This window comes from Myxocyprinus asiaticus, chromosome 44 (genome assembly GCF_019703515.2).
Source record: "Myxocyprinus asiaticus isolate MX2 ecotype Aquarium Trade chromosome 44, UBuf_Myxa_2, whole genome shotgun sequence".
NCBI lineage: Eukaryota > Metazoa > Chordata > Actinopteri > Cypriniformes > Catostomidae > Myxocyprinus > Myxocyprinus asiaticus.
The window spans coordinates 15,477,203-15,505,064 of NC_059387.1; the positions used below are offsets into that span (position 1 = coordinate 15,477,203).

Here is a 27,862-nt window from a genome sequence, read left to right on the forward strand (position 1 = left end):
CTACTTTTCATTTTGGTGTTTGAAATTGGTAGGTAGCTTGAAAAAAGAAGCATGATTTTAGTGCTCATTCCCTTTTCAATGGTGAAAAACCAGACTTGGTTTTACATTGCACTGAGTAAAAACCTTTTCTCCTCTTGTTCATTTTCATTCAATAACATTTATTGGTAAATAACAGCATACATGGTGTTTTCCCTTTTGCAAGGGACATAAATATATTTGGGTAAAAACATACCTCTTTTTTTAATGTAACACAAGCAATATAAGAAGTTTAATTGAAGTCCGTAATGATACAATTCGTTCATTTTTCAGTTCAAAGATAATAAAATGAGGCACATTAATAGACTGGTATGCTTGTGCTTTAGCACCAAGTAGTATGTTAAAATATATTTGCTGTGCACATACATTTGCAAACTTTCACAAATTAGAGAGTTTGGCATATCCATGCGTTGCATTCATACAGTCTTTTATATCCGTTAGCTCTAAGTAAACAGATTGCCATCATGACTGGGCACATTCATATTTCACATTAAATACAATTCACACAAGTAAAAGACAAAAGTACAATCTCAATATCAATATATGGGTCATGATCGAATCATATGGGTTCATTAAGTACCTACTCAAAACATCCATTTTTAAACAATGTACAAAAACTACGTAGTGCTTAACAGAAAGCACAATTATTGCACATGCTCTATTCCATGTAGATGAACCATGTAAATGCTCCCAAAAAAAAAAAAAAAAATCACTCAGACTTTCACAAAATAAAATACAATCAGATACATTTTCTTACAGAGACATTTAGTTGCTGTTGTCCATTTTGATCTGTTCTTTGCAACAGTTCTGCTGTTTTTTTTAAATAAAGTTAAAGGTGAAGACTTTTCATAAAGGAAGCAGCTCATAGATCAGAGTTTAGAGTGTGAAATGTTTAAATAGGTAGGTGAATATTCAGTCAGTTTCAAATTTATGCTCTGACTACCATCATCAGCCAACAAAACTGTGGTTAGAGGTCACACATGCTTCTATATTTGCTCACAGGATGTACCGTGCCAGTGAAAAGTATTTGGAAGAGACGTGATCTTAAAAGGTTTCCATAACAGCTAATACTGACATTGTTTAAAAAAAGTAAATATAATTCTGACTCAGCCAGTGGATTACATTTTGTACCTAAAAGTCAGTGATAATTGACTTTTAAAACAAAATATTATTAATTGTATATAAAGTAAATACAGAGAAAATTCAAGTTATAGAAATAGCATTTTTGCATTGTGAAGACCTTCAATAACACTATTCTGTTCATCTTTGTGATTTCACTAAACACTATGTAACAACTCCATGAATTTAATTGCAATTCACTTAAAGGGAAATGGCATGCTGATGCAATAGAGTGCTATAAGAACAGTCATTGTAAGAAAGTATACAAGTATACACAGTTTCTCATCTCAGCTTTGCATTTCTGAGACTTGAAAATACTGTTGATTTATATTGTAAATTACAGTAGGAATGAGAACATATTTGGCTAAATCACGATGTGCTATCCAAATTTCCAAAGATGCTATTTTGCATATTTGAACTGTCCATCTAGACAGTGATGAACTGTCCTCTAATTGAGATATTTAAGAACAGTATCCTGAGCACAGCAAACAGAGCCGATATGGCTTAATCAATAGAGGTCAGAATTCCCCCTTAAATGTGTTGAAGTGTCAGGTGTCACCTTGTGGTGTGAGGTATGGCGGGGCTTCGAAGGCTAAAGGTATCGCCACTGGATGAGTGATGTGAGGGGGCTTTGCTGCACACCAGAGATGGCTCCGCCTCCTTTATCTCCATGGCTCGTTTATACAATTCTGCAGCCTTCTCGAAATCTCCTTCTTCATAACTGAGTGAAATTTGTAGCTAATCAGGTAAGACACTGGAGTTGTACATTTTCTGCCCATTTTTTTGCCCATGTAAAACTCGTCGCCATAATGCTAGTGTGTTCTTATTAGGGCATTCTTTCTTTTTTTTTCCTCCCCTTTTTCTCCCCAATTTGGAATGCCCAGTTCCCAATGTGCTCTAAGTCCTCGTGGTGGCATAGTGACTCGCCTAAATCCGGGTGGCGGAGCACAAATCTCAGTTGCCTCCGCGTCTGAGACGTCAATCTGCGCATCTTATTACGTGGTTTGTTGAGCGCGTTACCGCTGAGACCTAGCGCGTGCGGAGGCTCATGCTATTCTCTGCGGCATCCATGCACAACTCACCACGCGCCCCACCAAGAGTGAGAACCACGCTGTAGTGACCACGAGGAGGTTAACCCAACGTGACTCTACCCTCCCTAGCAACCGGGCCAATTGGTTGCTTAGGAAGCCTGACTGGAGTCACTCAGCACGCCCTGGATTTGAACTTGCGACTCCAGGTGTGGTAGTCAGAGTCTTTACTTGCTGAGCTACCCAGTCCCCTTATTAGGGCATTCTCATTAAAAATACAATAACCAAAAGTCATAAAAATAATTCAGTTCCAGTATTTTTTAATAAGAACCCCCTAATAAGAACACACACATTCCTATGTATGAGCAATATTAATGGTGATGTTTGCCTTCAGCTACTATTTACATTCAAATGCATGACATAAATGTAATCAAACTGAAACTGTAGAGCTGAGCTACACTAATGAAAGAGATGAGTTATGAGACTAACCTGAGTACAGCCAGGTTTTTTAGAGTCTCTCCGACACGTGGGTGCAGTCGGCCAAGACTGTCCTCATACACCTTGAGGGCTCGCTCGTACAAAGGCAATGCATCGCTGTGCTGCTTCTGCAACAAAAACATACAAGCATCCTGCATATCACTGCATATAATTAGATTCATGCAGACTCATAAATGAATAGTTTTAAAATACAACAGCTTGGTGAAATGAGACTGTTATCTGTTATACTGTATAAGCACAGACTTCACAATTTCTTACCAGTTGGCAGTAGAGTACCGCTAGGTTAACCAGTGCTGTGGCCACACTGGGGTGTTTGGGCCCAAAGCTCTTCTCTCTGATATCAAGAGCTAATTCGTACAAAGGTACGGCCTTCTCCAGTTTCCCCTATAACACACACATTCACAGATAACTAATCAGAAAGAGCCAGATGTTCATTAACAAAGTAAAAATTCTACAAACATTACGAAAACATAAAACATTATAAAATGTTTCATAATGAAACATTATGATATTTCAATGCACACAATATTGCCACTCTGATCACTACATTTTCTGAAGAGCTGCAGTTATGAGTCTTTTCCTGTGGTTTCTCACCCTGCGCTTGTAAAGCATAGCCAGGTGTTTGAGGGTGTAGGCGAGAGAGGGGTGGTCAGGAGCGAGCGCTCGTTTGCGGATGTCTAGTGCTCTTTCATAAAGTTCTTCGGCACTCTCGTACTCTTTCCTCTCGCTGTGGAGTGCAGCCAGGTTGTTCAGAGACTGGGCGCAGTCGGGATGATCCGGCCCCAGTACATGCTGACGCATCTCAAGCGATCGACTCAAGAACACCTTTGCGGCACTGGGTTTAAAAAATAAACATTACAATGCATGCTATATAACTACAAATGGGGAACGTGTTTTTTTAAAATAAATGACAGCCTTCTCACATAACCACTTAAGTATATCAACTCCTTCTACAGTAAGGAATTTTTCTACGTTGTGGACATTTTCAAGTTTCCATTGATCAGTCAAAAACCAAACTTTGTATAAATAAAGCTTTGATTGAAGAAAAATAGGTGTCTTGTATTTTTTGAGTTTCATGCAGTTCACCACTTACAATTTATTATCGTCATTGTTAATGATTAATTGATTTTCATTCATTATCGTTAACGACTGTCAATGACAAAAATGTCCAACCCTGAAAAGAATGGTAAGTTTTCAGTGAGTTTGCATACAGATTACAATAAGTTTGCTGTACAATGAATTTAGCCTTATTTCTGCACTAAATGCAACTGTTTTACTGATAAACTAATTTCAATGGATCTCATACCTTTTTTAGAATTTAAAGCTGAAGTGTGTAATTTCGGCACCACTAGTGCCACCAAATGGAATTGCAAAAAGAAGCATCGTTTTCAAACAGCTTTCCCCTTTCTGCCATTGATCGACAAACAGATAGTCACGCCCCAAATTCACACCACTGGTCAATGTTGTTGTGTCGGGCAATTGGGCCATTCAAAGAATTAGAATTCAATGGGTTTTTTTTTTTTTTTATTTTTGCTGCGGTGTCTTTAAGACAAAGTAAGCTCTGAGTTCTGACATGTTTTCATAGTATCTTGTTCAAGACAACAAAAGTTCAAAGAAAAAAAATTTCAACACAAATGATCCATTGAAAGGGATAGTTTACCCAAAAATGGAAATTCTCTCATCATTTACTCACCCTCATGCCATCCCAGATGTGAATGACTTTCTTTCTTTGGCAGAACACAAATGATGATTTTTAGAAAAACATTTCAGCTCTGTTGGTCCATACAATGCAAGTGAATGGTGACCATAAGGTCCAAAAAGCACTTAAAGTCCCTGTGAAGTGCCTTGAAAAGCGCAGTTCTCGTTGGCCTGTTGATGTATTTCCTACTGGAACAAGAAGTTTCGGGCGGGACTTGTTAAATGGCCAATAGGCTTTAGTTTACACATGGCACCAGACACACACATATTCCCCACTGTGCTGCTGCCAGAGACTGAAACTGGTACAGAAACTGAGAAGCGATCTCAATAACGAGCCTGACTGCTTTTCCACTGACTTGAGAACCAAACGATCATCCAACTGACCACTAAACAGCCCACAAACAAACACACCACATCGCGGTCTTTGCTTATGATGAGGCAGGAGCCGTTATTCAAGTCACTGCAGATTAATGTAAAACATCACAATATGTCAATGTATTGAATCACAATACACAAAACATAAAGAAAAAAAGAACACTTACACAAGCTGTACATCCCAAGAAAGCTCACAAAAATGGCTACATTAAAAATAAACTCCAGACACTTTCCTCAAGTCTAACTCCCACGAGCATGTTCCAATCAGAAGTGATCGTCCCTATGGCCCATTCCCTTCAAAGACAATTACCCTCCACTCTGAGAGCATCACATGGCTGAAAGGTGATAACGGTCATTCACAACTCACTTTTTAAGTGATTATTATTGGAAATTCTGTTTAGAATGACCCTAATGCATGGATTGTGCTCCCTATGAAGTGCCCTGCAAAGGTATCATCATCGCAGGTTTGAACACAGCCATGTGCACTGAGCAGATTGAGGGGGAGGGTGCGTTCTCATGCTAGAAAGCATTTGATTGGACAAAATTAATGCAGTAAGTCATATGAGTCATACATTTTTCAGGGTCCGTTAAGCCAGAAGAGAGAGACTGCAGATTTAAATGCTTGAATCTTCTGAAAACGAATTTTGTTAACATTTAGGGTTACACTAGCATACAGATTACCTGAAAGCTAATAGATCTGGAATAAAAGCAGCAAAACTTCCATTTTGATTTCAATAAAGTAATCCAAGTGATTCCAGTGGTTAAATCCATGTCTTTTAAAGAGATATCTTGGTGTGGGTGAGAGACAGATCAATATTTAAGTCCTTTTTTACTATAAATTCTCCTCCATGCCCAGTAGGTGGCGATATTCTTGAAGAATGTGAATCGGCAAAAAAAAAGATGCATGTGGAAGTGAAAGTGGAGATTTATAGTAATAAAGGACTTAAATGTTGATCTGTTTACCTACACCTACGCTTATATTGTTTCTGAAGACATTGATTTAACCACTGGTATGGATTACTTTTATGCTGGCATTATGTGCTTTTTGGAGTTTCAAAGATTTGGTCACAGTTCACTTGCATTGTATGGACCTCCAGAGCTGAGATATTCTTCTAAAAGTCTTTGTGTTCTGCTAAAGAAAGTATGTCATACACATCTGGGATGACATGAAGGTGAGTAAATGATGAGAGAATTTTCATTTTGGGTGAACTATCTCTTTAAGCCTTTACAGACGTTTTGAATATTCTAATGAACTTCCTTCTCCAGATGTATGAGGTATGTATGAAGTGATGGTTTACTTACTCTAGATTATTCTGTAGATAGTACAAAACCCCAAGCTCATTTAGAGTCTTGGCACAATCTGCTGAGTCTTTACCAAGAGTTAATTCCTCTAACTGCAGCGCCCGGCGTTTCAAAAGAGCAAAACCATACTAGACAGAACACATGCAAATACACTGTTAGAGCAATTTCTTTCCATCTCTCTGAAATCACATACAGGATCATGCAGAATGAAACACAAAGACATATTATTTTATAATATAATTTATATGCATGCAATTATACAGTATATATATATATATATATATATATATATATATATATATATATATATATATATATATATATATATATATACTATTTGATATTTTTCACCATGTGGCCCTTCTGTCGTGCTGTTTTCTGTCTAATCTTGACTGATCTCTTTCTTAACTTCTCAGCCTGCTCATACCTAGATAAATAAAAGAGAATTAAATTAGAATTTCACTTAGGCCTTGTACAGATTTTTTATTCAAATTGTTTTTGTGTGTATCCGGCTCAAATGTAGTTTTGTAGCCTGAACAGCTAAAGCCACATTTTAATTTTTCACACTTGATCTAAAACATAATCATAAGTGGTATGAAATAAAATTAATATCCGAATTTCAGCTCTGTTGCATTTCAGTTTGAATTGCACATTATGCACACAATGCACAGTATTGTCAGCAGTCACTGAACAAATGGATCTGACTGAATCTCTTGCAAAACGACATGCGTGGACATTCAGCTCAAAAGATCAGATTTGAAAAACAGTTGCATTTGTGTGCACTGTGAACAAGGCCTTAGAAATCAACAGAGATCTATGCTAGATATTAAATTTCAGAATAGCAGAAGTACTTGTTTTGCTTCTGGTAGAGTAATGAGAGTGAGTCCAGTTCCCTAGCGACGGTGCTGTGTTCTGGTCCGTAGGCATTTTCACATATTTCCATAGCTTGTTTGTACAGCTGCTCTGCGTTTCCGAATTTCCTCCAATTCACGTAAACCCCCGCCAGCTGGTGAAGGGACTGAGCGACACTGGGGTGGTCTGGATCTAAAGCGGTCTCGCGAATCTCTAAGGAGCGCTGCAAGGGGGCTACCGCCTTGAAACAACACATATGAAACACACACGTGATCTATACAAGGTTTGAAATGGAATATGGAGGATCATCAAACTCTCTCTCTGTGTACCTGGCTGAGCAGTCCCAGGTCTTTGAGGAAGCGGCCCAGTGTCTCGTACAGATTGGCCAGTCGGCTCATGCTCTGCTCACTCTCGCAGGTCTTCTCAAATGCTTTTAATGAGTCAAAGTACTCTGTCGCCATGGAACATTTGTCCTTGCCAACAAACTGCCAGTATGCCAGCAGCTCTGAGAAATGACCCCTAAAAACACACATCAGAATATATGTTATTTTGGACACAAACATATTCACAAATAAATAAGATACTGGAGGACAAGAAGATGAGAATGTACCTCTTGTAGAGGTTCTGAGACACAAACAGGTTAAGCAGACTCATCTGGAGTTTACTTCCATCTTCCTGCTGCTGCAGTAACCACGGCAACTCATCAGCCACACGCCATGTTACTCTATCTTGACTGAAAACACAAGTATAAAATGTAAAAAAATAATGGTCAATTTGCTAAAACAAACAATAATGGTCTTCAAAAATGTGCAAACAAACGTGATGCAAAAAAAGATCTACATTTCTAATATCTTTCTACCCGATATCATATTTTTATAATTGTCTGGGATTCTAAGTATTTAAGTTCATGCAGCTTGTTGCAACTCTCTACTAAGCTGAAGTGTGTAATTTCTGCGCCATTAGTATGGTGTCATTTTTATATCACCAGAACTTGAATTTGAAAAAGCCTCCAAATTCATGATCTTGGAAAAAAGACTAGGTGTAATTTGATGTCATCAAAAATATTTGCTGTTAATTTTAAATATTTGAAAATATTTTGTGTGAATTCACCTAAAAAAAAATTCCGGTTGTGAAATTCAAGTTTTTATTATTCAAGGTGTGGATTTCAGGTCGTGAAATTCAGGTCTCAATATTCAGGTTGTTGAATACAGCTTGAAAAATACAGGTGGCAAAATTTGAGGATGACATCCGGGAATGCAAGGAAGAGCAAACGAGCGTTGATATAATCCATCTCTCTCTTGGACAATCGCAAAGCGATGGAAACAGCTCAAAAGTCCTTTTAAATGAATTAATGACTATATACAGTATATTATACATATATAGCAGTAAATATATATAGCCTTCATTTTTAATAAATGTGCAAAATGTGACTCCAGCCAGGTCTCCTAAGCAACCAAATTGGCCCGGTTGCTAGGGAGGGTAGAGTCACATGGGGTAACCTCCTCGTGGTCGCTATAATGTGTTGTTCTCGCTCTCGGTTGGGTGCGTGGTGAGTTGAACATGGATGCCGCGGAGAATAGCGTGAAGCCTCCACATGTGCTAGGTCTCCGTGGTAACACGCTCAACAAGCCACATGATAAGATGCGCGGATTGACGGTCTCAGATGCGGAGGCAACTGAGAGTCGTCCTCCGCCACCCGGATTGAGGAGAGTCACTACGCCACCACGAGGACTTAGAGAGCACTGGGAATTGGGCATTCCAAATTGGGGAGAAAAAAATAAAAAATAAAAAAATAATGTGCAAAACATCTTTACTTTGCTCCTTTGCATTGAATGAATCTGCTGAAAAGGTCATTAAAATTATTCACTTGCATGCATACATGCCCAGATAACACAATCCCCAATTGTTCCGTAACACCAGCCAATCTCAGCGGTACATCACCATAAACATCTCTTATTCAGAAGTTTCAAATGTTTTTGTGTTGTTTTGTGGTCTAATTACAAAACGTCTGTGACAATCACGTCTGTATGAATGTACAGTTGTGCTCAAAAGTTTGCATACCCCGGCAGAAATTGTGAAATTTTGGCATTGATTTTGAAAATATGTCTGATCATGCAAAAAAATCTTTTTGCAGTCTTTTATTTAAGGATAGTGATCATATGAAGCCATTTATTATCACATAGTTGTTTGGCTCCTTTTTAAATCATAATGATAACAGAAATCACCCAAATGGCCCTGATCAAAAGTTTACATACCCTTGAATGATTGGCCTTGTTACAGACACACTAGGTGACACACACAGGTTTAAATGGCAATTAAAGATTAATTTCCCACACCTGTGGCTTTTTAAATTGCAATTAGTGTCTGTGTATAAATAGTCAATGAGTTTGTTAGCTCTTACGTGGATGCACTGAGCAGGCTAGATACTGAGCCATAGGGAGCAGAAAAGAATTGTCAAAAGACCTGCGTAACAAGGTAATGGAACTTTATAAAGATGGAAAAGGATATAAAAAGATATCCAAAGCCTTGAAAATGCCAGTCAGTACTGTTCAATAACTTATTAAGAAGTGGAAAATTCGGGGATCTCTTGATACCAAGCCAAAGTCATGTAGACCAAAAAAGATTTCAGCCACAATTGCAAGAAGAATTGTTCAGGATACAAAGAAAAACCCACAGGTAACCTCAGGAGAAATACAGGCTGCTCTGGAAAAAGACGGTGTGGTTGTTTCAAGGAGCACAGTACTTGTTGACCCCGCTCCAAACATAGCACTTATGGTTGTGACCATAAAGCTCTATTTTGGTCTCGTCACTCCAAATTACAGTGTGCCAGAAGCTGTGAGGCGTGTCAAGGTGTTGTCGGGCATATTGTAACCGGGCTTTTTTGTGGCATTGGCTTCTTTCTGGCAACTCGACCATGCAGCTCATTTTTGTTCAAGTATCGTCGTATTGTGTTGTTTCAGTCAGCAATAGGTCTGTATTATTTTACTTATTTACAGTAACAACAAGAGGTATATATCTACCTGATTCATATTACCTTGGATGTAGGCTAATGATTAAACACACTTGTTCTCTGAAGGTGGAAAGAATATATATATATATATATATATATATATATATATATATATAATCTTTTTCTTTTTAGATTTATTATTTAATTCTTCTCAACTACAATTTTTTTTTTCTTCTCAGACTTGCAGTTAAAATGAGGTTTCAAATTACACCCAGTCTTTTTTCAAGATCATGAATTCGGAGGCTTTTTCAAATTCAAGTTCTGGTGATACAAAACTGATGCCATACACTAGCATCACCCAACAGAATTGCTAAAATACTGACTGTTTTCAAACAGGATTCTTGGACACATCCAAAGAAATAGCCCGCCCAAAACCCCCACAATTGGTAGAACCAATGTTGCTTTGTCGGGCAGGTCAGAGAAATGTTTTGATAGTGCCACAGTGTTTACACTTTTGGGAGAAATTAGCATTTGACAGTTGTATTTACAGTAAGTTCAATTACTCTATTAAAGGAAAAAAATAGATGTTCTTACTCCAGCTGTTGACTGAAGAACTGAATGAGTGTCTTTCTGTAGTATCCACAGCATTTCCCCATATCCATAAACTCTTGGTTGACCGCTTCACATGCCTGGAATCAATACAGATTACACACACACCTACAAAAACCACTTTTACAGCAATTTACTTCCGTTTTAGTTATTTCCATTGCAAAGAGATGTGAGACTAAACTGAGCTTCACCAAAAGACATCACAGTACCATATTTAGTTTTACCTGTGGAAACAAAATGCCAAAACCAAACCAAACAAAATAAAAACAATTCAAAACAAATTTAGCCAATTCTGAGGAAATGTTTCACCAAATTCATCCCCGAAAGTATAGCTAGGTCTGAATTGCACAACCACCCACAAACACGCACCTGTGGGTGTTGGAAGCGTATGAGGCCACAGGCATAAGTAATGATGAGCAATCTCTGTAGACTGTGGAGCACTGAGGTGAGAGCAGGGAAACTCAGATCTGGGAACAACTCCAATGTCTCCGACTCGCTGATACCATTGTGACTAGCACATACCAGGCACAATAACTGCATAAGAGGAAATATAAATGAACTTGTACTCAGTAAAAGGTCCATTGACCACGAATAGTTCAATTTTGCTAAAAAGTGGACAGTGGACGGGTCACCTCTCTCATGACATGCTTTTCCTGATCAGTGCTGAGTGAGTCTAGCGCCACTTTCAGGCCCAGTCTGTACAGTGATACTGTATCCTGAGACAAAACACACTGGTGTAGAGTCCTTTCCAATGTCCAAGAGGATCTGGAGCTGACAGATTGAGCAGATGAATGTATTTTCACATGTGCACACTAAGACAATACAGTATGTGCACCTGTGATGAACCAACATATCGGTAAGGACTGGCCAATAGCCATGTCCACTTGGACAAACGGAAGTGTTTACACCCATTTCATTAAAAAAAAATTTTTGAAGAGTTTTTTTTTTCATGTTCATTAAAAGTGCAACATTTTTTGCTAATTGTTTAGTTTTAAACAGAAAGAACTTAATAGTATTTAAGTGTTTTTTTTTTTTTTTTAATGCTAAACATTATGCTCACTCTAGTCATATCAGTCTTAGAGAAATCACTGCTTTTTTCTACATGCTGTATGGTGCTGGACGCAAAACCAAAAAGCTTGCACATTTACAGGTTTATTGCTCACAAGCACACAAACTATTCACACATTTGCACAAAATGCTCACACAGTCACAGGGTTATTTCTCACTCTATGCAAAAATAAATAGATATGCATACACTTACACAAATACATTCAAACTCAGACACATAATCATACACAGATGCATATGCAAACACACGCACACACACATGGTAATTAGGGAATATACTGTAAATAAAAAAGACCCACAAACACTATAAACAGGTGCAGCCACAGATAAACCCGCAGCCCACTCATTCACACATGCACTCACTGTGTAATGAGTCTGGCCAATAAAGAGATATAGAGAGCGTTGCATGTTGCAGCTGAACGGCAGAGTCTCTCCAACTTCTTTTCCTGTTTCACAAAAAGACACTTAACGTGTAAAAATACACACAAAAAAACAGATACCCACAGTTTGACATGGATTCTCACCTGGTCTTTGGTGAGTTTGATGTCTGTGCTCGAACACTCTGTGCTGATGACACTCTTGACCTCTCTGGGATTTAGAGGGTCCAGGTGCAGTGTGGGCCACAGCCTAAAAATTCCAAGGTTCAACATGTTTGATGTTTGCCTACATATACAGATGTGCATAATGTTTTCAATGAAATAAAAAAACTTGCATTAATCAGTTATATTATTATATTCCTGTGTTACTATTCTCTTCTGGGTTGTTCATGCATTCGATTCCCAAGAAATGCATCTGATATAATGTATACCTTCAATGCACTGTAAGTCACTTAAATGATAAAAGCATCTGTCATATGCATAAACATAATGTAATGTATAGGGTGTGCCATATACCTCCATGCCTGTGGGCAGGTCTCCACATTAACGGACACTAGCACTCTTACATTAGCAGGAAGAGGATCAATCAGCCACTTCATGTGGCGCTCTGCATTCTGGAAACACAAATATGACAAACAGAACCATGCAGATGGTTAATTAATTTGTTATTATATGATAATGATCAATGAATAACAATGTAATTAAATATTGTACTATATTTCTTTTTATATAGGTCCGATTAAAAATATTATTCAAATATGAAACGCAAACTACACTTCCTAAACAGAGTAAACAGGTAAAAGGGTATTCATTTTGGATAAAAATTAAAATCAGTCCATCAGCTAATCCCACTACATCTAGCATGCTAGAAAGATAATCTACAGTATATGTAGAATTACTGAGTAATTGATTTACTAAGAAACACTCCGATCATGTGTTGTACGAGTGTTTTCAGCTGTGTACATTCCTTCATATGAAAAAATCCGCACACCACAGTCAAGGGAGGAAGTTCATTTTAGGAAGTGTAACCTGTATTTGGTCAATGGAGTCAATGATGATTATGATGTTGCCGTGGTGACGTGCGGACAGTCGCTCTAGCCAGCGTGGAAATTCCTCGAGAATCTTAGAAGGGTCCATTGAGAGTCCAGAGATAGACCAGAAATGCTGGAGTAGCTACAAGGATAGAAAAAAGTTGATCATGCGGAGGGAGGACTTAAAAACATACAGAACGATATTTCAGGTTCAGTTCACCTTTGTGTGTATAACTTGGTTTAGACGAGTGGATAAGTTAACATTGTCTCATAGTGCCTGCCTATAAAGTCCTTTCAGAACATTACAAAAATCTTTATTATTTTGTCTTGTTTTCCAGTAAAATTATTACATTATTACAGCTCAATCGACAGCATTTGTGGCATACTATTGATGACCACTAAAAATCATTTTGACTTGCCCTTTTCTTTAAAAACAAAAAAGCAAAAATATGGGTTCCAGTGAGGCACTTGCAATGAAAGTGAATAGGGGCCTATTTTTTAACGTTACAATACTCACCTTTTCAAAAATATAGCCACAAGACATAAACAATATGCATGTAAACATGATTTCAGTGTGATAAAATCACTTAAATCACTCTCTGTGTAATGTTATAGCTAATTTTATAACTGTGTTGCTATGAGAAGGTAATCTCAACAAACCCTAAAATGACTGTAAAAATGTAGATTTCAACAACTTTTCAGCCCAAATAATACTTTATTTTTAACAGAAGTATTAATGCAAGTACTTCTATAAAATACTAAGCTTCACATTTCTGCCTTTAAACCCTCCAAATATTTTAAGTGTCTGACTGTAACCCAGATTTTTCCTTTTTTTCTTTGTTTTTAAAGAAAGGAGGGACGAGTCAAAATACATTTTTGTGTTAATCAAAGTTATGACACAAATGATTGAGCTTGTATTGAACCCAGAAAATTCCTTTAAGCTTGTATGAATAATCTAACAGGACCTACTAATTATTTAAATTGTATTGTAGCAGAGTGTTTATTGTGTAATGGTACCTTGTGCATTATTTACAGCTATTTTTACAGCCATAATGGTTCCAACTGATAATTTATTTTAATTAAATTACTAATTTACAATATTTAACAAAAATGGACAGTGTGATTTTATATGGTTGGAAAAATATATGCCCTCATAAAGGTAATATGCCCCTGAAAGTCAATTCCAGGTACAGTAAATGGCAAATATTGCCACTTGAACTAAAAAGTTCATTTTTGACACTGGTACGCACTAACAATTAAGTTTTGCCAGAGGTGGTGTACGCCTGTACAGTACCTTCACTGTGAGGCGTTTAATGATGAGCACAGGATCTGCACTGGTGGAGAGAGGATGTCCAGTAAAGTGATGGAGAATGAGAGTGTTGGGAGAGTTTTTCTGCTGTAATTCTATCCTGCATAATAATACAATTTTGTTTATGGTATAACAACTGACAAATAATTCTTGTTAAATAATACTTAATATATAGATTTATTACCATTTTTTAAGATTACCATTTAGCAAGCAAAAGAGATTTCCCTGATCCAGGTGCACCAGACACTAGCAGTGGTGGGGTGGGTGGAGGGGCGGCTACCATGTCATTCAGTCGGTCAACATACTAAGGAAATAATGAGACAGCATTCAATCCATCATTGCTAGGCATGTGCGGAATACGAGTCAGCAGAAAACATGCCCCTCTTCTTGTGTAAGATTTATTTTTTATATATATATTTTTTTTTTTTGGCTAATTTGTTACTACTCTTTAGCTACCAATAAGAGTTTAGTACTCTGCAATAATTCATTCCACAGAATTCTGATTTCTCACAATCACCACTGAAAATGTCAAAAAAGTGCAGATTCCATGTGGACTTGCAATTCATACTGAAAACTATAACTGAAAGAGCCGCCATGCCTTTTGAAAGCTGAATTTGGCTGCAGAGCTGCATGCCTGTTGGAGTGCCTCTATTTGCTCCTGCTCATCATGAAGATCCCACAGCACATCACCAGAGTCTTCCTCCTCTCTCTCCTCCACTGCACCACACTCCTCTAACTCCAACCCCAACAACTCCTAAAGAGAGATATATAATCTTTTTGCAAATTTCTGATCATCAATAAAATGTTGTAGATGAACACACAGACAGCATACAAGCATTAAGAGTTTTCCCTCTTTTAGATCCTCTACAGGTAAACCAGGTTCACTTAAAGTGAGTGCCCATCACAAGTAACAGCAAGCTTTAACACACTTGTGAAAACCACACTCTTATCACACAAACATGTGTTTCTGCTTTTACTTTGTGTGTGTACCTGTTTGATAATTCTTTCGAGCTGAGAGAATATCAGAGCAGCTCCTTCCTCAGCAGATCCTACATGATCCACCACCTGCATAAAACAAGAAAGGAAAGGTTGAACCAAGCAAAATGATGCTTGAAAAGGAATTGTACAGTAACCAATTCTATTTTGTGTGGGTGAAATTAAACTCTTTAGAACATTAGGATTTTTGGAATCTTCAGAAGAACCATTAGAACTTCAGAAGAACATTTAGAATCTTTTTAATATTCAGGAGAACCTATAGAAAGCTTTGGGAGAACCTTCAGAAGAACCACTGGAATTTTAGAAGAACAATTAGAATCTTCAGAAGAACCATTAGAACCTTCTGTATTCGCAGAAAAAACATTTAGAATTTTTTGAATCACCAGAAGAACATTAGAACTTTAGACTTTTTAGAATCCTTTAAATCTTCAAAAGAACTTAAGAAGAACCTTTAGACTTTTGAATCTTCAGAAAAATCTTTAGAATCTTTTGAATCTTCATACGAAACTTTAGAATCTTCAGAAGACCCATTAAAACCTTTTGAATCTTCATAAAAATCTTTAGAATCTTTAGAATCTCCAGAAGAAACTTTAGAATCTTCAGAAAAACCTTTAGAATTTTCGAAGACCCATTAGAACCCTTTGAATCCTCAGAAAAACATTTAGAATCTTTTGAATCTCCAGAAGAAACTTTAGAATCTTCAGGAGAACCTTTAGAAATTTCGACTTTTTAGAACCATATAGGACATGTTCACACAGCAGCAGAACACAGTTATCAGTCCTGTATTTGAGTGCTTATTACGGTTACATTCATACACAGTGTGGTTATTTACAAGAGTGACAAGTGCATCTATAACCAAACTGACACCCACAAATTCACAACAACATTTTCTGCAAACCTGCGCTGTGTGAACAGAACTTTACTGGACAACTAACCTAGTTGTCAGTAACTTAGAATCTTCAGAAGAACCTTTAGAACTTCAGAAGAACCTTTGGAAACTTTCTGAATCTACAGAAGATCTTTTAGAATCTTTGGTATCTTCAGAAGAACCTTTAGAAAACTTTGTATTTTCAGAAGAACCTTTAGAATAATATAAATCTTCAGAAGAACTTTAGAATGGTTTGAATCATTAAAATCATTTAATTCTACCTTAAGCTTGGCATTCTTGTCAGCCTTGTTAACTCTTTCCAGCAGTTCTCTGGTGGCAGGGCTGAGAGTGGAGACCTCCTCCTTCTCTCCATTTCTGTCTCCAGTACGCAAATACAGCAAGAGAGGACGAGAGTCTGGGGTCTTCACAAAGGCTTCCTCCACATCCTCTACAACACAACTAAAGCAGCAGAAAGCATGACATTATAGATAATGATGAGATGGTTGTGTAAGTGTGGGAAAGATGGAGAAACTCAGAAAGTCACCTGGACACTGAGGACTTGAGTAGCAGCACACACACAGAGCTCCTCTCGATCTCCTGTATGCGTTCAGCAGCATACAGAACAGCCTTCTCCTCAGGAAATGACACATTCAGATAGAAATGACCCAAACTCTCACAAAACATCTGCAGCCTTAAAGAATAAGTCTAAAAGATAAAAAGAAAATTGACAATTTCTGAATGTAAGAAAGAAAGGCTGCTTTGTGAACTAATTACTGTTTCCAAGCAGGTTTCCCCAAACACACCCCCTGCCTGCCATTAGTTGAAAAAAGTAGCCCCGCCCAAAAACTCATGCCATTGGGTGAGCCAATGCTGCCATAACGAGCCATACAAATAAATAGAGCAATGTTTTGATAGCGCCACAGTGTTCACACTTTTCAGGGGAATCAAATGGCTAACTTACATTTGTCTCTGCAGTTCACACGCAGACATCATTTTAACATTACGAACAAATAACACACAAAAAAACACTTCAGCTTTAAGAGGTGTTTGTACAATAGTGTACAATATACTGTATATGCGTGTTTGTGTGTGTAAACCTCTATAAAGGTCTGTAACTCTGCTCTGGTCTCCTTTGTGTATATGAAGTAGCAGCGAACTGTGTTACTCCACAAAGCCTGAGAGACATGAGGGGAAACTTGCAACAGACTGGCCACAGCCGCATCCCAATCATCTGAAATAAACAGAAATCATCAACACATATATAAGCAGGTTTACTTAAAAGCATAGTTATCCAAAAATCATGTTGTTCCAAACCCATATGACATTTTATTCTTTCACAGAACACAAAAGATGAGAAAGACAGCTGCAGTAACCATTCACATTCATTGCATCTTTTTCCATATAATGAGGCTGTCATTCAACAAATTCATATGAGGTTGAGTATATGATTTTCATTAAACTATCCCTGAAATGGAGATATATAATAAACTTTTTGATAACTGTCTTTGCTAATTCTAATGACCCTAACCCAAACCATTACCCTACCCCTAAAAGAAAACTTTTGGCATTTTTAGAATTAAAAAAGGGAGGTTTTGACATTTTTACTCACAGTTAATGACAATTTTGGAACCAAACTACAGCCAAGCAAGTACAGACACATACAAGGGTGCAATCTCACCTCTGCTGACATTAGCGAATGGCCCTTCCACGTCGATGAGACTGTGAGCGAACTCTGGGCCTCTGTGTGTCTGCTGTAACTGCATCATACTGCCCATGGACGGCTCACTGCCCAACACACCACCACTCCAGTACTCACACTGAGTGCCTGCAGCTACACACAGAGTGGTTAGAGATGCACTGATATAGAACTGTTGGCGCATCACTAGTGGTTGTTACCTAAAACATTTGGCAACATAGTACTGGGTTCCCACTCTTTTCAAGGCCCAAAATTCCAAGATATTCTAGGAGAGGTTATGATGTATATTGTGGTTATTGGATGTTTTTTTTTTTTTTTTTCTAAATTCTGTATTCAACAGAATACAGAATTAAATGAATTATTATAATGTATTCTTTTTTTTTTTTCTCAAATAAAGTGCTTTAATACAAAATCCTCACAGCACAATCCAAAACAACACTGAAGATATTTTTGTCAAATGAAGTGCTGCACGACATTACATCACATATGTTCTTGTTAACTGCTTTAATACATTAGTATTATTCTAATATTTATTATTATTTAATTACAGTACAAATTTAATTACGGTATACAGTAGTAATATATAGTTGTCCTTTCCCCTTTTCACTCGAGATAAGCAGTTCGCTGCATGGCCTAGTGTGATTATTAAACCCCAGAAAGCTGTGATTTAATTAAATAAATATAGTCTGTATGAGCACTCTGCTCTCTGTCATCTACTGCAAACACACAGAGTGAGTGTTATGATCATGATGAGGTGTTTTCAGTGTATGAGCAGCCGGATACTTATTCACACATTCATTTTGAAGAGTGTGGCACATGCAGATTTTAATTAAATCACAGCCTTTTGCAGTTTAATAATCACACTAGGACACATCACAATTTTAATTTGATTTATTATTCATTCAAACATTCCTTTTTGTCTGAAATATGTCAATATCCGTGACATTCTGCGTTTTATAGCTAATGCCATTTTTATGTCTGGATTCAGCAATTCCATCTGTGTTTTCTAACTTGTGAAAATCACTGGGCCCTACATGTGGTAAACATGGTATAAGTGGATTTCAATCGTTGAATTACTGAAAATGTATTCACATCCTGAGTTGCGAAGGCTGCATCACCACGCTACCACCTCAGGGAGTGATTTTTATTTATTTTTTTAAATCAGCAGTGCGACCATCGTCATTGTCTTAAGTTTACAATTTAAATGTTTTTGTAGCTAACGCAATAGCAAAGTTGAAACGATAAAAAGATATTCAGCACTATATCAATACTTAAACTATTTCTTCAGAGCAAAGCAGAGATGACAGCAGATGTGCAGAGAAAGTACTTGTCAGGGCTTTGTTCATGACAGTCAACCGTTGACGTTGTTTCACAATGCACAGCCGCCGGCAGTGACAAAACAATACAAATTTGTGTATTTGACACCTATCCCGAGTCCCAATGTTACCATGTTTCTGTACATGTAACAAATATCTTGTTAGTAACACTGTCAAACAGTTTTACTATACTAAAATATTTTTCAAGACAAATAATTAGTTTCCAGGACATGGTATTTTTCTTATTTTCCATGACTGGAAAACTGCACTGCAGAATTCTAGGTTTTCCAGGACGTGTGGGAACACTGATAGAAGTGGTTGACTGTTTATTTAATGGTTGATGCTGATATCTAGGATGGCTGATACAATGCTGATACTTATGTGTCTTTTACTATAAATTACATATTAAAAGAGATAGAGAAACAGATAAAGGGAATACGCCTTCACTGATTCCTCTTTCAAAGAAAAGTGAGTCAGTGTGATGAAAATGGTCAAAATGTTATCTACAACCTGAAACATGACATTTAGACAGTTCCTCAAAATAAAGCACTGCAATCTTAAGACAAGTACAAATGTTTATGCATATGACACAATATGGCAGAAATCATACTGTCTAGTGTTGCCATTGAGATCTTTCTCTTGTGAAAACAGGTCTTACTGGTAACAGTAGTCCGGTTGTCATCTGAATCAGAGTCTGCAGGATCGTAAATCTGTATTCCTTGAGCCTGCAACTGTTGAAGTTTCGACTCCAGATCTCGTTTCGCCCGCAGCAAATCCTGAATTTCCTTCTCTTTCGTTTCTCGGAATATCTGTCAGTTGGAGTATTTTGGAGAAGAGTTAAAGATGAATAAATAGATGTAGGAGAGGTCTAGAATGCACTGAAAATCAAATTTAAACAAGAACAAATGAAGAGATCAAATAGAGAAAAATGAGAAAGAGAGGTTTGAAGAAGATTTGGGATTTTGAAAGGCAAGACATATGTTTTCAGAAAGTTCTTCATCTTAAATGGAAAAGTTTACACAAAAATGAAAATTCTCTCATCATTTACTCACCCTCATGCCATCCCAGATGTGTATTACTTTCTTTCTTCTGCAGAACAGAAATTAAGATTTTTAGAAGAATTTCTCAGCTCAGTAGGTCCATACAATGCAAGTGAATGGTGACCAAAACTTTAAAGCTCAAAAAGCACAATAAGGCAGCATAAAGTAATCCATAAAACTACAGTGGTTTATTCAATGTCTTTTGAGAAGATCCAATCCGTTCTGGATGAGAACAGACGTTTTTCATCAACTTATTTTCATGCCTCGAGACTGCATTGGCAAGATGTATAGTGAAAAACAAATTACATTTTAGTCTGTTGTCTCCCAAACTTGACTGGATCACTTCAGAATACATGGGTGTCGTATGGATTACTTTTATGCTGCCTTTATATGCTTTTTGGAGCTTCAAATTACTGATCACCATTCACTTGCATTGTATGGACCTACAGAGCTGAGATATTCTTCTAAAAATCTTTATTTGTGTTCTGCAGAAGAAAGTAAGTCATACACATCAGGGATGGCATGAGGGTGAGTAAATGATAAGATAATTTTCATTTTTGGATAAACTATTCCTTTACAGTGTGAGAGAGGAGAGTATTAGATTCACACCTTAAACTGACGTTTAACCTTGTCTCTGTCATGCTCAAATGTGGCAGCTCTCTCCATAGCTTGATACTTTGCCTCCAGGGCACTCTCCTTTTCTCTTAGAATCTTCTGGTATGTCTTCTGAAGAGCCTGAAATCCAGAAAAACAACATCAGTCTTTCTAATAGGACTGAGGGTCATTAACATTGAATTTTGAGGCAACTTAAGATTTTCAACCAAACCTCACCATATCAGACCCCACCTAGAATGTCTATAGTGGAGTCCAAAAGTCTGAGGCCAATAGTGGAAATGTTCCTATTTTCCATTATTATAATTTAATACAGAACTTTTCATTACAAATTTTAATATCAGCATAACAGTTTGAGTGAAACATTAACATTTCAGTAAAGCATGCACTCACGAGTTTGTCCAAAACCTGATGATCCATGTTATCCCAGTATGACTTGAGAATGTTACAATGAGTATCTTTTGTGCTTCAATGGAAGCAATGAAATCTGACCTTTTGTACAAAGTAACACCGTCAATGTCACAAATTTGCTTACATTTGATAAGTGACCTAGAAATAGCGCTGAATCTCAAATAATATATTTATATTTTTTATTTTATATGAAATTTTTTATACATTTTTTGTTCCAATTTTTTTAGAATCCTAATACTTTGTTTATTCCCAAAAATCTTTCAATGTGGTCTCTGATTTTTGGACCCCCTGTATTTCAAAAGAGGAAGTGTCCAACCTGCAGCTCAGCACGCAATCTCTTGTTCTCCTCATCCAGCTTGGCTTCCTTCTTCTGCATGGAGGCGATCTCATTGTTCTTGCTGACCCGGAAGATCTCGTAGTCTTTCCTCAGGCGCTCATATTCGGCAGCATATTCAAGCTCCACCGAACCCGTGGATTTGAAGCTGGCGCCGATGACCCGAGGGCCACGACGGAAGGAGCTCCGCAGCAGACGTGCCTTTGGTTTCACCTCAACTGGTATCTCACATGCCTCCCCACCCTCACCACCGTACGCATCCTCGATTACCTCACCGGGGCTCACCAAAGAGGATGCCGTGCCCATGGCAACTGCCAGAGGGTGCCACTGAGACACCTATGTGCTAGACCACTCACACAATTCCAGAATGTACATTGATGGTTCTGTTGGAAACAGGAAACACAATCAGTGTGAAACAATGTTGACATCCATGCATGGACAGAATACTGTAACTAATAAGCCAATTTGCCACTACCAATAAATTTTAATAAAGCACAATCATATTGAAAAGATCAATTACAAAGCCCTTATTTTTTTCAACATGGTACTGGAATATTCATCATGGTACAGAAATGCCCCTTTAATCTAGATATTTACAATGTATATAAAAAATGAATTTGCTGCTGTTCAGTTTAAGCCATACAAACCTTCTATATGGCAGTCATAGGGACATATAGAATTGTATTTAAATATTTATTTATTTTGTGACGAGGAGGGGGGGTGTGGCGGGGCCATGAGGATGGACACTTAGTGCCAAGTTACCCCAATCAGTGGGAGAGAGATAAAGAGGAGACGGAGACGCCAGTTAAGGAGAGAGAGAGGTGCACACGGAGATGTGTGTGCGTTTATGTTTGGTTATGCTGAAAAGCACTTTTTATTGTGTTCAATGTTTAATTTATGTTGTGTTTAATTAAAAGTCTTTTTGGTTGTTAACCCAGTTCCCACTTCCTCCTTTATGATGAGCAAGAAACCTGTCTGCCACAGTGGTGCTGAAACCTGGGAATTGAGGGAGATCATAGAGTCCTCACCGTTGGCAAACATCATCCTCGTCATGGAGTCCTCGCCGTTGGCGAATATCATCAAAACCCTCACTAGCATCCACTAGATCGAACACCTGTGTTCGGTCTAGTGGATACCAGCGAGGGTTTTGAGGGTCCTGGAGCTTCAATTGGAACAGGAGTTACGTTTCAAGTGCTCCTGCAAGCCCATGTGGAGGACCAGTGGGTGTTCCATAGCTTGCTGCCGCATGGTACTCCAGCAGCAACAGCGGCCGCAGGACCCCCACCCCAGATCACCCTGGCCAAGATGGGTCCCCAAGACGACCCCTAAGCGAAGAGTTATTTGAGCGGGCCGATGCAGGGTCCGCCTGCTGCCGCTTTTGCCTGCTGGAATACCCGGATCTGAAGCGAGCCATCTTACAGCGGGTCAGCCAGAACCCAGAGCAACATCATCACCTACGGGGAATTCAGCCACCCATTTGCCTTTGCCCAGCAGCTCTGGGATGCCTGCCGGAGGTGGTTGCTAGCGGAGGACCGCGACGCCGGGGGAATTATCAACTTGGTGGTGCTAGAACAGTTCATTGACTGGCTGCCCAAAAGGACCGCAGAGAGGGTCCAGTGCCACCACCCGACATCGCTGGACGATGGAGTCCGACTGGCTGAGGACCACTTGACGGCATATCCTGAAGATGGCCAAGCTTTTTCCTCTCTCTCCTGCTGTCTCTTCCTCTCCCCTACCTCGCCATGTTCCCATCCCTGCTACACGGAGATGGGGGTCTATTCCCCCAAAACCCGCTCCACGGGCCCGGGGGATTCCGGGCATCTTTACCCCACCTTCTGTATCTCCTTCCCTTTCCCGCCAGGTTGGAGAATCTGTGACCACAGGTGCAGGGGGAAAGTTTGGGCCGGTGTGCTGGCACTGCGGGAAGCCAGGCCACTTCCAGGATCAATGTTCGGCGATGGATGTGGGGGTGTCGGTCCAGGTCCTCAATGCACCTCATACCACTCCTGACCAAGCAGGGACGTACCAGATACTTGTGAGTTTTCAAGGGGGTATATACTGAGCCTTGGTGGATTCGGGTTTTAATCAGAACTCGATTCACCAATGCTTGTTTCAACGGGAAGCTTTGGGTACAGCACGTAGGGTGAAGGTGAGGTGTGTGCATGAGGATGTTCACGAATATCCCTTAGTGCACATTGTCACGGTGTGTGGTTTGCAGTTCGTTGGCTGGGGAGGCATAGCCGGGGCTGTCTGCATTGGCTCCTCGTCGGGATGATGCAAGGGAGGGGGACGTCTCGGCTTCCCCTAACTTTAGAGGATTCCCTGCTGGGGATTTCCCTCTGGACAGACGTGAGACGAGACCCTCAGGCACACCTTTGATCAAGCGAAAGTGATGGATGGTCAACACCTCAGGCCAGACATCGCACTCGCATATCCGTACTTTTCTATTATAAATGATTGGTTGTATCGAGTGACGCAGGATGCTCAGATAAAAGATGCAACACAGTTGTTGATACCAAAGAGCCATCGGGAAATGATACTCCAGACGGCTCATTATAATCCGACAGCAGGTCACTTAGGGCGAGAAAAACACTAAACTGTCTAATAGCCCGTTTCTATTGGCCGGGCATTCACAGAGATGTTCACAAGTTGTGTTCAGCATGCCGTGAATGTCAGCAGGTTAATCCGCCAGCCACCTCAAGAGCACCTTTGCGCCCACTTCCTTTGATCGAGGTCCCCTTCGAAAGAATTGGTATGGACCTCGTTGGGCCATTAGAGCGGACGGCATGCGAACATCACTTTGTGTTGGTTCTGGAGGACTATGCAACACGATATCCAGAAGCAGTGCCCCTATGCAACATTTCAGCACCTAGTGTTTTGGAGGCACTCTTCAGAATCATTTCCCGTGTGGAGATTCTGAAAGAAATCTTCATTGATCAAGGCACTACTTTCATGTTACGTACACTATGTGAGCTATAGGAATTACTGGGTATTAAATCGATTCTGACAAGCATGTACCACATACAAACGGACAGCTTGGTCGAACGGTTTAATCAAACCCTTAAAACATGATTCGTAAGTTTGTGCACAAAGATGCTCGGAATTGGGATAAGTGGCTTGAACCCATTATTCGCAGTTCGAGAGGTCCCTCAAGCCTCCAAGGGGTTCTCCCTGTTTACTACACACATCAAGCTCTAAATTCCTCGCAAAGTGGCAAGGGCCATTTGAGGTCACACGGCGAGTCGGGAAGTCGATTCTGAGGTTAAGCGTATGGATAGAGGCGGAGCACGTCAGATTTATCACCTCAACCTCCTAAAACTATGGAGAGAGATGGTCCGCGTGACTTTATTTTCGAAGGTGGTTCCGGAGAGAGAGGAGCTTGGTCTGGAGGTGAATTTAAAAATCGCCTGTGGAGACCACCTCTCACCGTCCCAAATCGTGGAGGTTGCCAGGTTGCAAGGAGAATTCTCAGATGTGTTCTTGCCTCTTCCTGGGGGTACGAATCTCATACAGCACCATATCAAAATGTCCCCAGGGGTAGTGGTACACAGTCGTCCCTACTGTTTACCCGAACACAAAAACATTTAGTGCTGGAGGAGTTGAGGGCTATACTTGATATGGGGTTAACAGAAGAATCCCACAGTCACTGGGCCAGTCCGGTAGTCTTAGTCCCTAAAAGTGACAGGTCAGTCCGTTTTTGTCTGGATAATAGAAAAGTGAACGCAGTGTCTAAATTCGATCGGTGCAACTCACTTTTATTCAACACTGGATTTAAAGGGATACTGGCAGATTCCCTTGACTCCCACGTCCCAAGAAAAAACGGCCTTTTCCACTCTGTTCGACTTACCGTTCGGGGCCCCGGCGACGTTTAAGCGACTCATGGACAAAGTCCTTCGCCCACACGCTGTGTATGCCGCTGCCAATCTGGATGATATCATCATCTATAACAATGATTGGCAGTGGCACATCCAGCATCTGAGGGCTGTCCTGAGGTCGCTGAGATGGGCGGGACTCACAGCAAATCTTTAGAAGTGTGCAACTGGGTGGGTGGAAATATGGTATCTGGTCTTCCACTTGGGTCATGGACAAGTGCGTCCCCAAACTGATAAGACAGCAGCCATTAAGGCTTGTTTGAGGCCCAAAAAGCCTATTCTAAAAGTCTATAACTATTCGGATGTCACTAAAATGGAGTGCCAGACACGGTCCAGTGGACGGAGCCATGCCAACAGGCTTTGTTACAAGTAAAAGCCACACTCTGTGGTGGTCCACAGTTGCATTCCCCTGACTTCTCTCTCCCTTTTGTTTTACAGACGGATATGTGATGAGGATGGATGCCTGGTGCTGAGTTACCCCAATCAGCAGTTCGGGAGAGAGATGACATGGCTCATGCCATCCCAGACATTCTTTCGTCTGCAGAGGTAGCTCAGCGGTTAAGGCTCTGGGTTACTGATCAGAAGGTCGGGGGTTCAAGCCCCAGCACAGCCAAGATGCCACTGTTGGGCCCTTGAGCAAGGCCCTTGACCCTATCTGCTCCAGGGGCGCTGTATCATGGCTGACCCTGCACTCTGACCCCAGCCTAGCTGGGATATGTGAAAAAGAAGAATTTCACTGTATATGTGCAAATGTATAATGTGTGATAAATAAAGAAAATAAATTAATTAAATTAAGAACACAAACAAAGATTTTTAAAATAGTATTTTATCTCTATAGGTTCACACAATGCACTTAAAGGCAGCAAATAATTAATCCATGTGACTCCAGTGGTTTAATACATGTCTTCTCAAGCGATCTAAGTGGTTTTGGTTGAGAGCAGACCACAATATAACATCTTTTTCACTATAAATCTTGACATCAGCAGTCTCTTTGGCGATCATGATTTCAAGCTTGATTACACTTCCTAGTGCCATCTAGCACTCTGCACATGCGTCAAACACTAGGTAGTGTAATCAAGCTTGAAATCATGATTGTTACTAGAGATTGCAATGGCAAGATTGCAGTGAAGAAGGGGTTATATTTTGGTCTGTTTTCACCCAAAACTGATTTGATCGCTTCAGAAAACATGAATTAAACCACTTGAGTCGTTTGGATTACTTTTATGCTGCCTTTGGGAGCTTTCAAGTGTTGTATTTTGATTACCATTCATTTTCTTCTAAAAATCTTTGTTTGTATTCAGCAGAAGAAAGAATTGAAACACATCTGTGATGGTATGACGGTGAGTAAATCATGACAGAATTTTCAGTTTGGGTGAACTATCACTTTAAACAGTACAACTTCCAGGAGTGTTTCTCTAAGTTTCAAACAATCTAATTATGTGAAAATGCACTACATTTAATCATGTTTTATACATGGGGTCTTTAAAACTCCAAAAGTGTAGTGTAGGATTTTTTTTATTATTATCATTATTATTATTATTATTATTTTACTATTGAGTAGAATTGAAGTGTTTTATCAAGCCTTCTCATGAGATTTTGTGTATAATCAGTTATCATATAAGTTCGACTACATACGCTAAGTATATTGGAGCTATTAAAATGGCCTTGGGGCAGAACACACGGGTAAAAAAAATTATGTATATTTCAAAAGGGCTTTCTGTAGTGTGTTGACGTATTATAGTGCAAATGCGTACGAGTTGCATGGGTCTTTGTGCTTTATGTGTGCATCTTGTGATTTGTTATTAAAGAACATGGAGATATTAATGAGAAGTTGTGATTAAATAGTCCAAACAAGTATATATAGATTATTTTTTACGGGTTGGCACGTTGTTGTTCACTGCATTTGTATACGTTATTTGAGTGTCATCAAAATTAAAACATGTCCGATACTTTTTGATAACTGTACATTTATTATAATGCTTGAACATCACCTTCTTATGTGATCTTGAACCCTGCGGTCATCCTGGAGATGATATTCTGTAATGTATCCCAACAGAGTGAAGAAAAACACTCCACCTAACCTAGATGAAGAAGAACATCCAGATGTACTAAAACAGATTTAATCTATCTTAAGACCCGGAACACAAATCGAATGTAAATGGTTTTATAAAGTGTATTGACATATCGATTTGCATAGTAAAAGTAAACAAATCCCAGAGATGCACACGTTTTCGTCCCACTGTCTTCCTAAAAACCAGCGTTACTAGGCACGCCTTTTTCTACGGGTCCGCAGTGTGACCAAAATTGACCTAAAGCGTTTTCGTAAGTAATCTTCGGTTTCGATATGTGCACCTCACGCATTTCTGAATCCAAAAAACCCAAAATTGCATAGTTCAGTCAAGTTTTTTTTATATTTAACATCATGTTACCATATGCAAGAAACTTACCCTGATATACATTTTGTA

General features: G+C 39.1%; 1 protein-coding gene across 1 annotated transcript; it reads right to left on the minus strand.

The window, feature by feature from the left end:
• Nucleotides 1-135: 135 nt before the first annotated feature.
• nphp3 (nephronophthisis 3) lies at nt 136-27,649 on the minus strand. The gene is made up of 28 exons (XM_051686545.1): nt 27,389-27,649; nt 21,508-21,908; nt 20,778-20,903; nt 19,787-19,937; nt 17,795-17,947; nt 17,214-17,347; nt 16,661-16,821; nt 16,398-16,575; nt 15,243-15,317; nt 14,851-15,006; nt 14,453-14,556; nt 14,238-14,352; nt 12,942-13,085; nt 12,429-12,526; nt 12,060-12,162; nt 11,899-11,981; nt 11,100-11,238; nt 10,837-11,001; nt 10,453-10,547; nt 7,519-7,641; nt 7,238-7,427; nt 6,908-7,149; nt 6,408-6,483; nt 6,057-6,184; nt 3,276-3,516; nt 2,940-3,065; nt 2,673-2,788; nt 136-1,876 (listed from the first exon to the last, which is right to left on the minus strand). The coding sequence occupies exons 2-28, from the start codon at nt 21,829-21,831 to the stop codon at nt 1,711-1,713; spliced, it is 3,912 nt and encodes a 1,303-aa protein (XP_051542505.1). The 5' UTR covers nt 21,832-21,908; nt 27,389-27,649; the 3' UTR covers nt 136-1,710.
• Nucleotides 27,650-27,862: the final 213 nt, after the last annotated feature.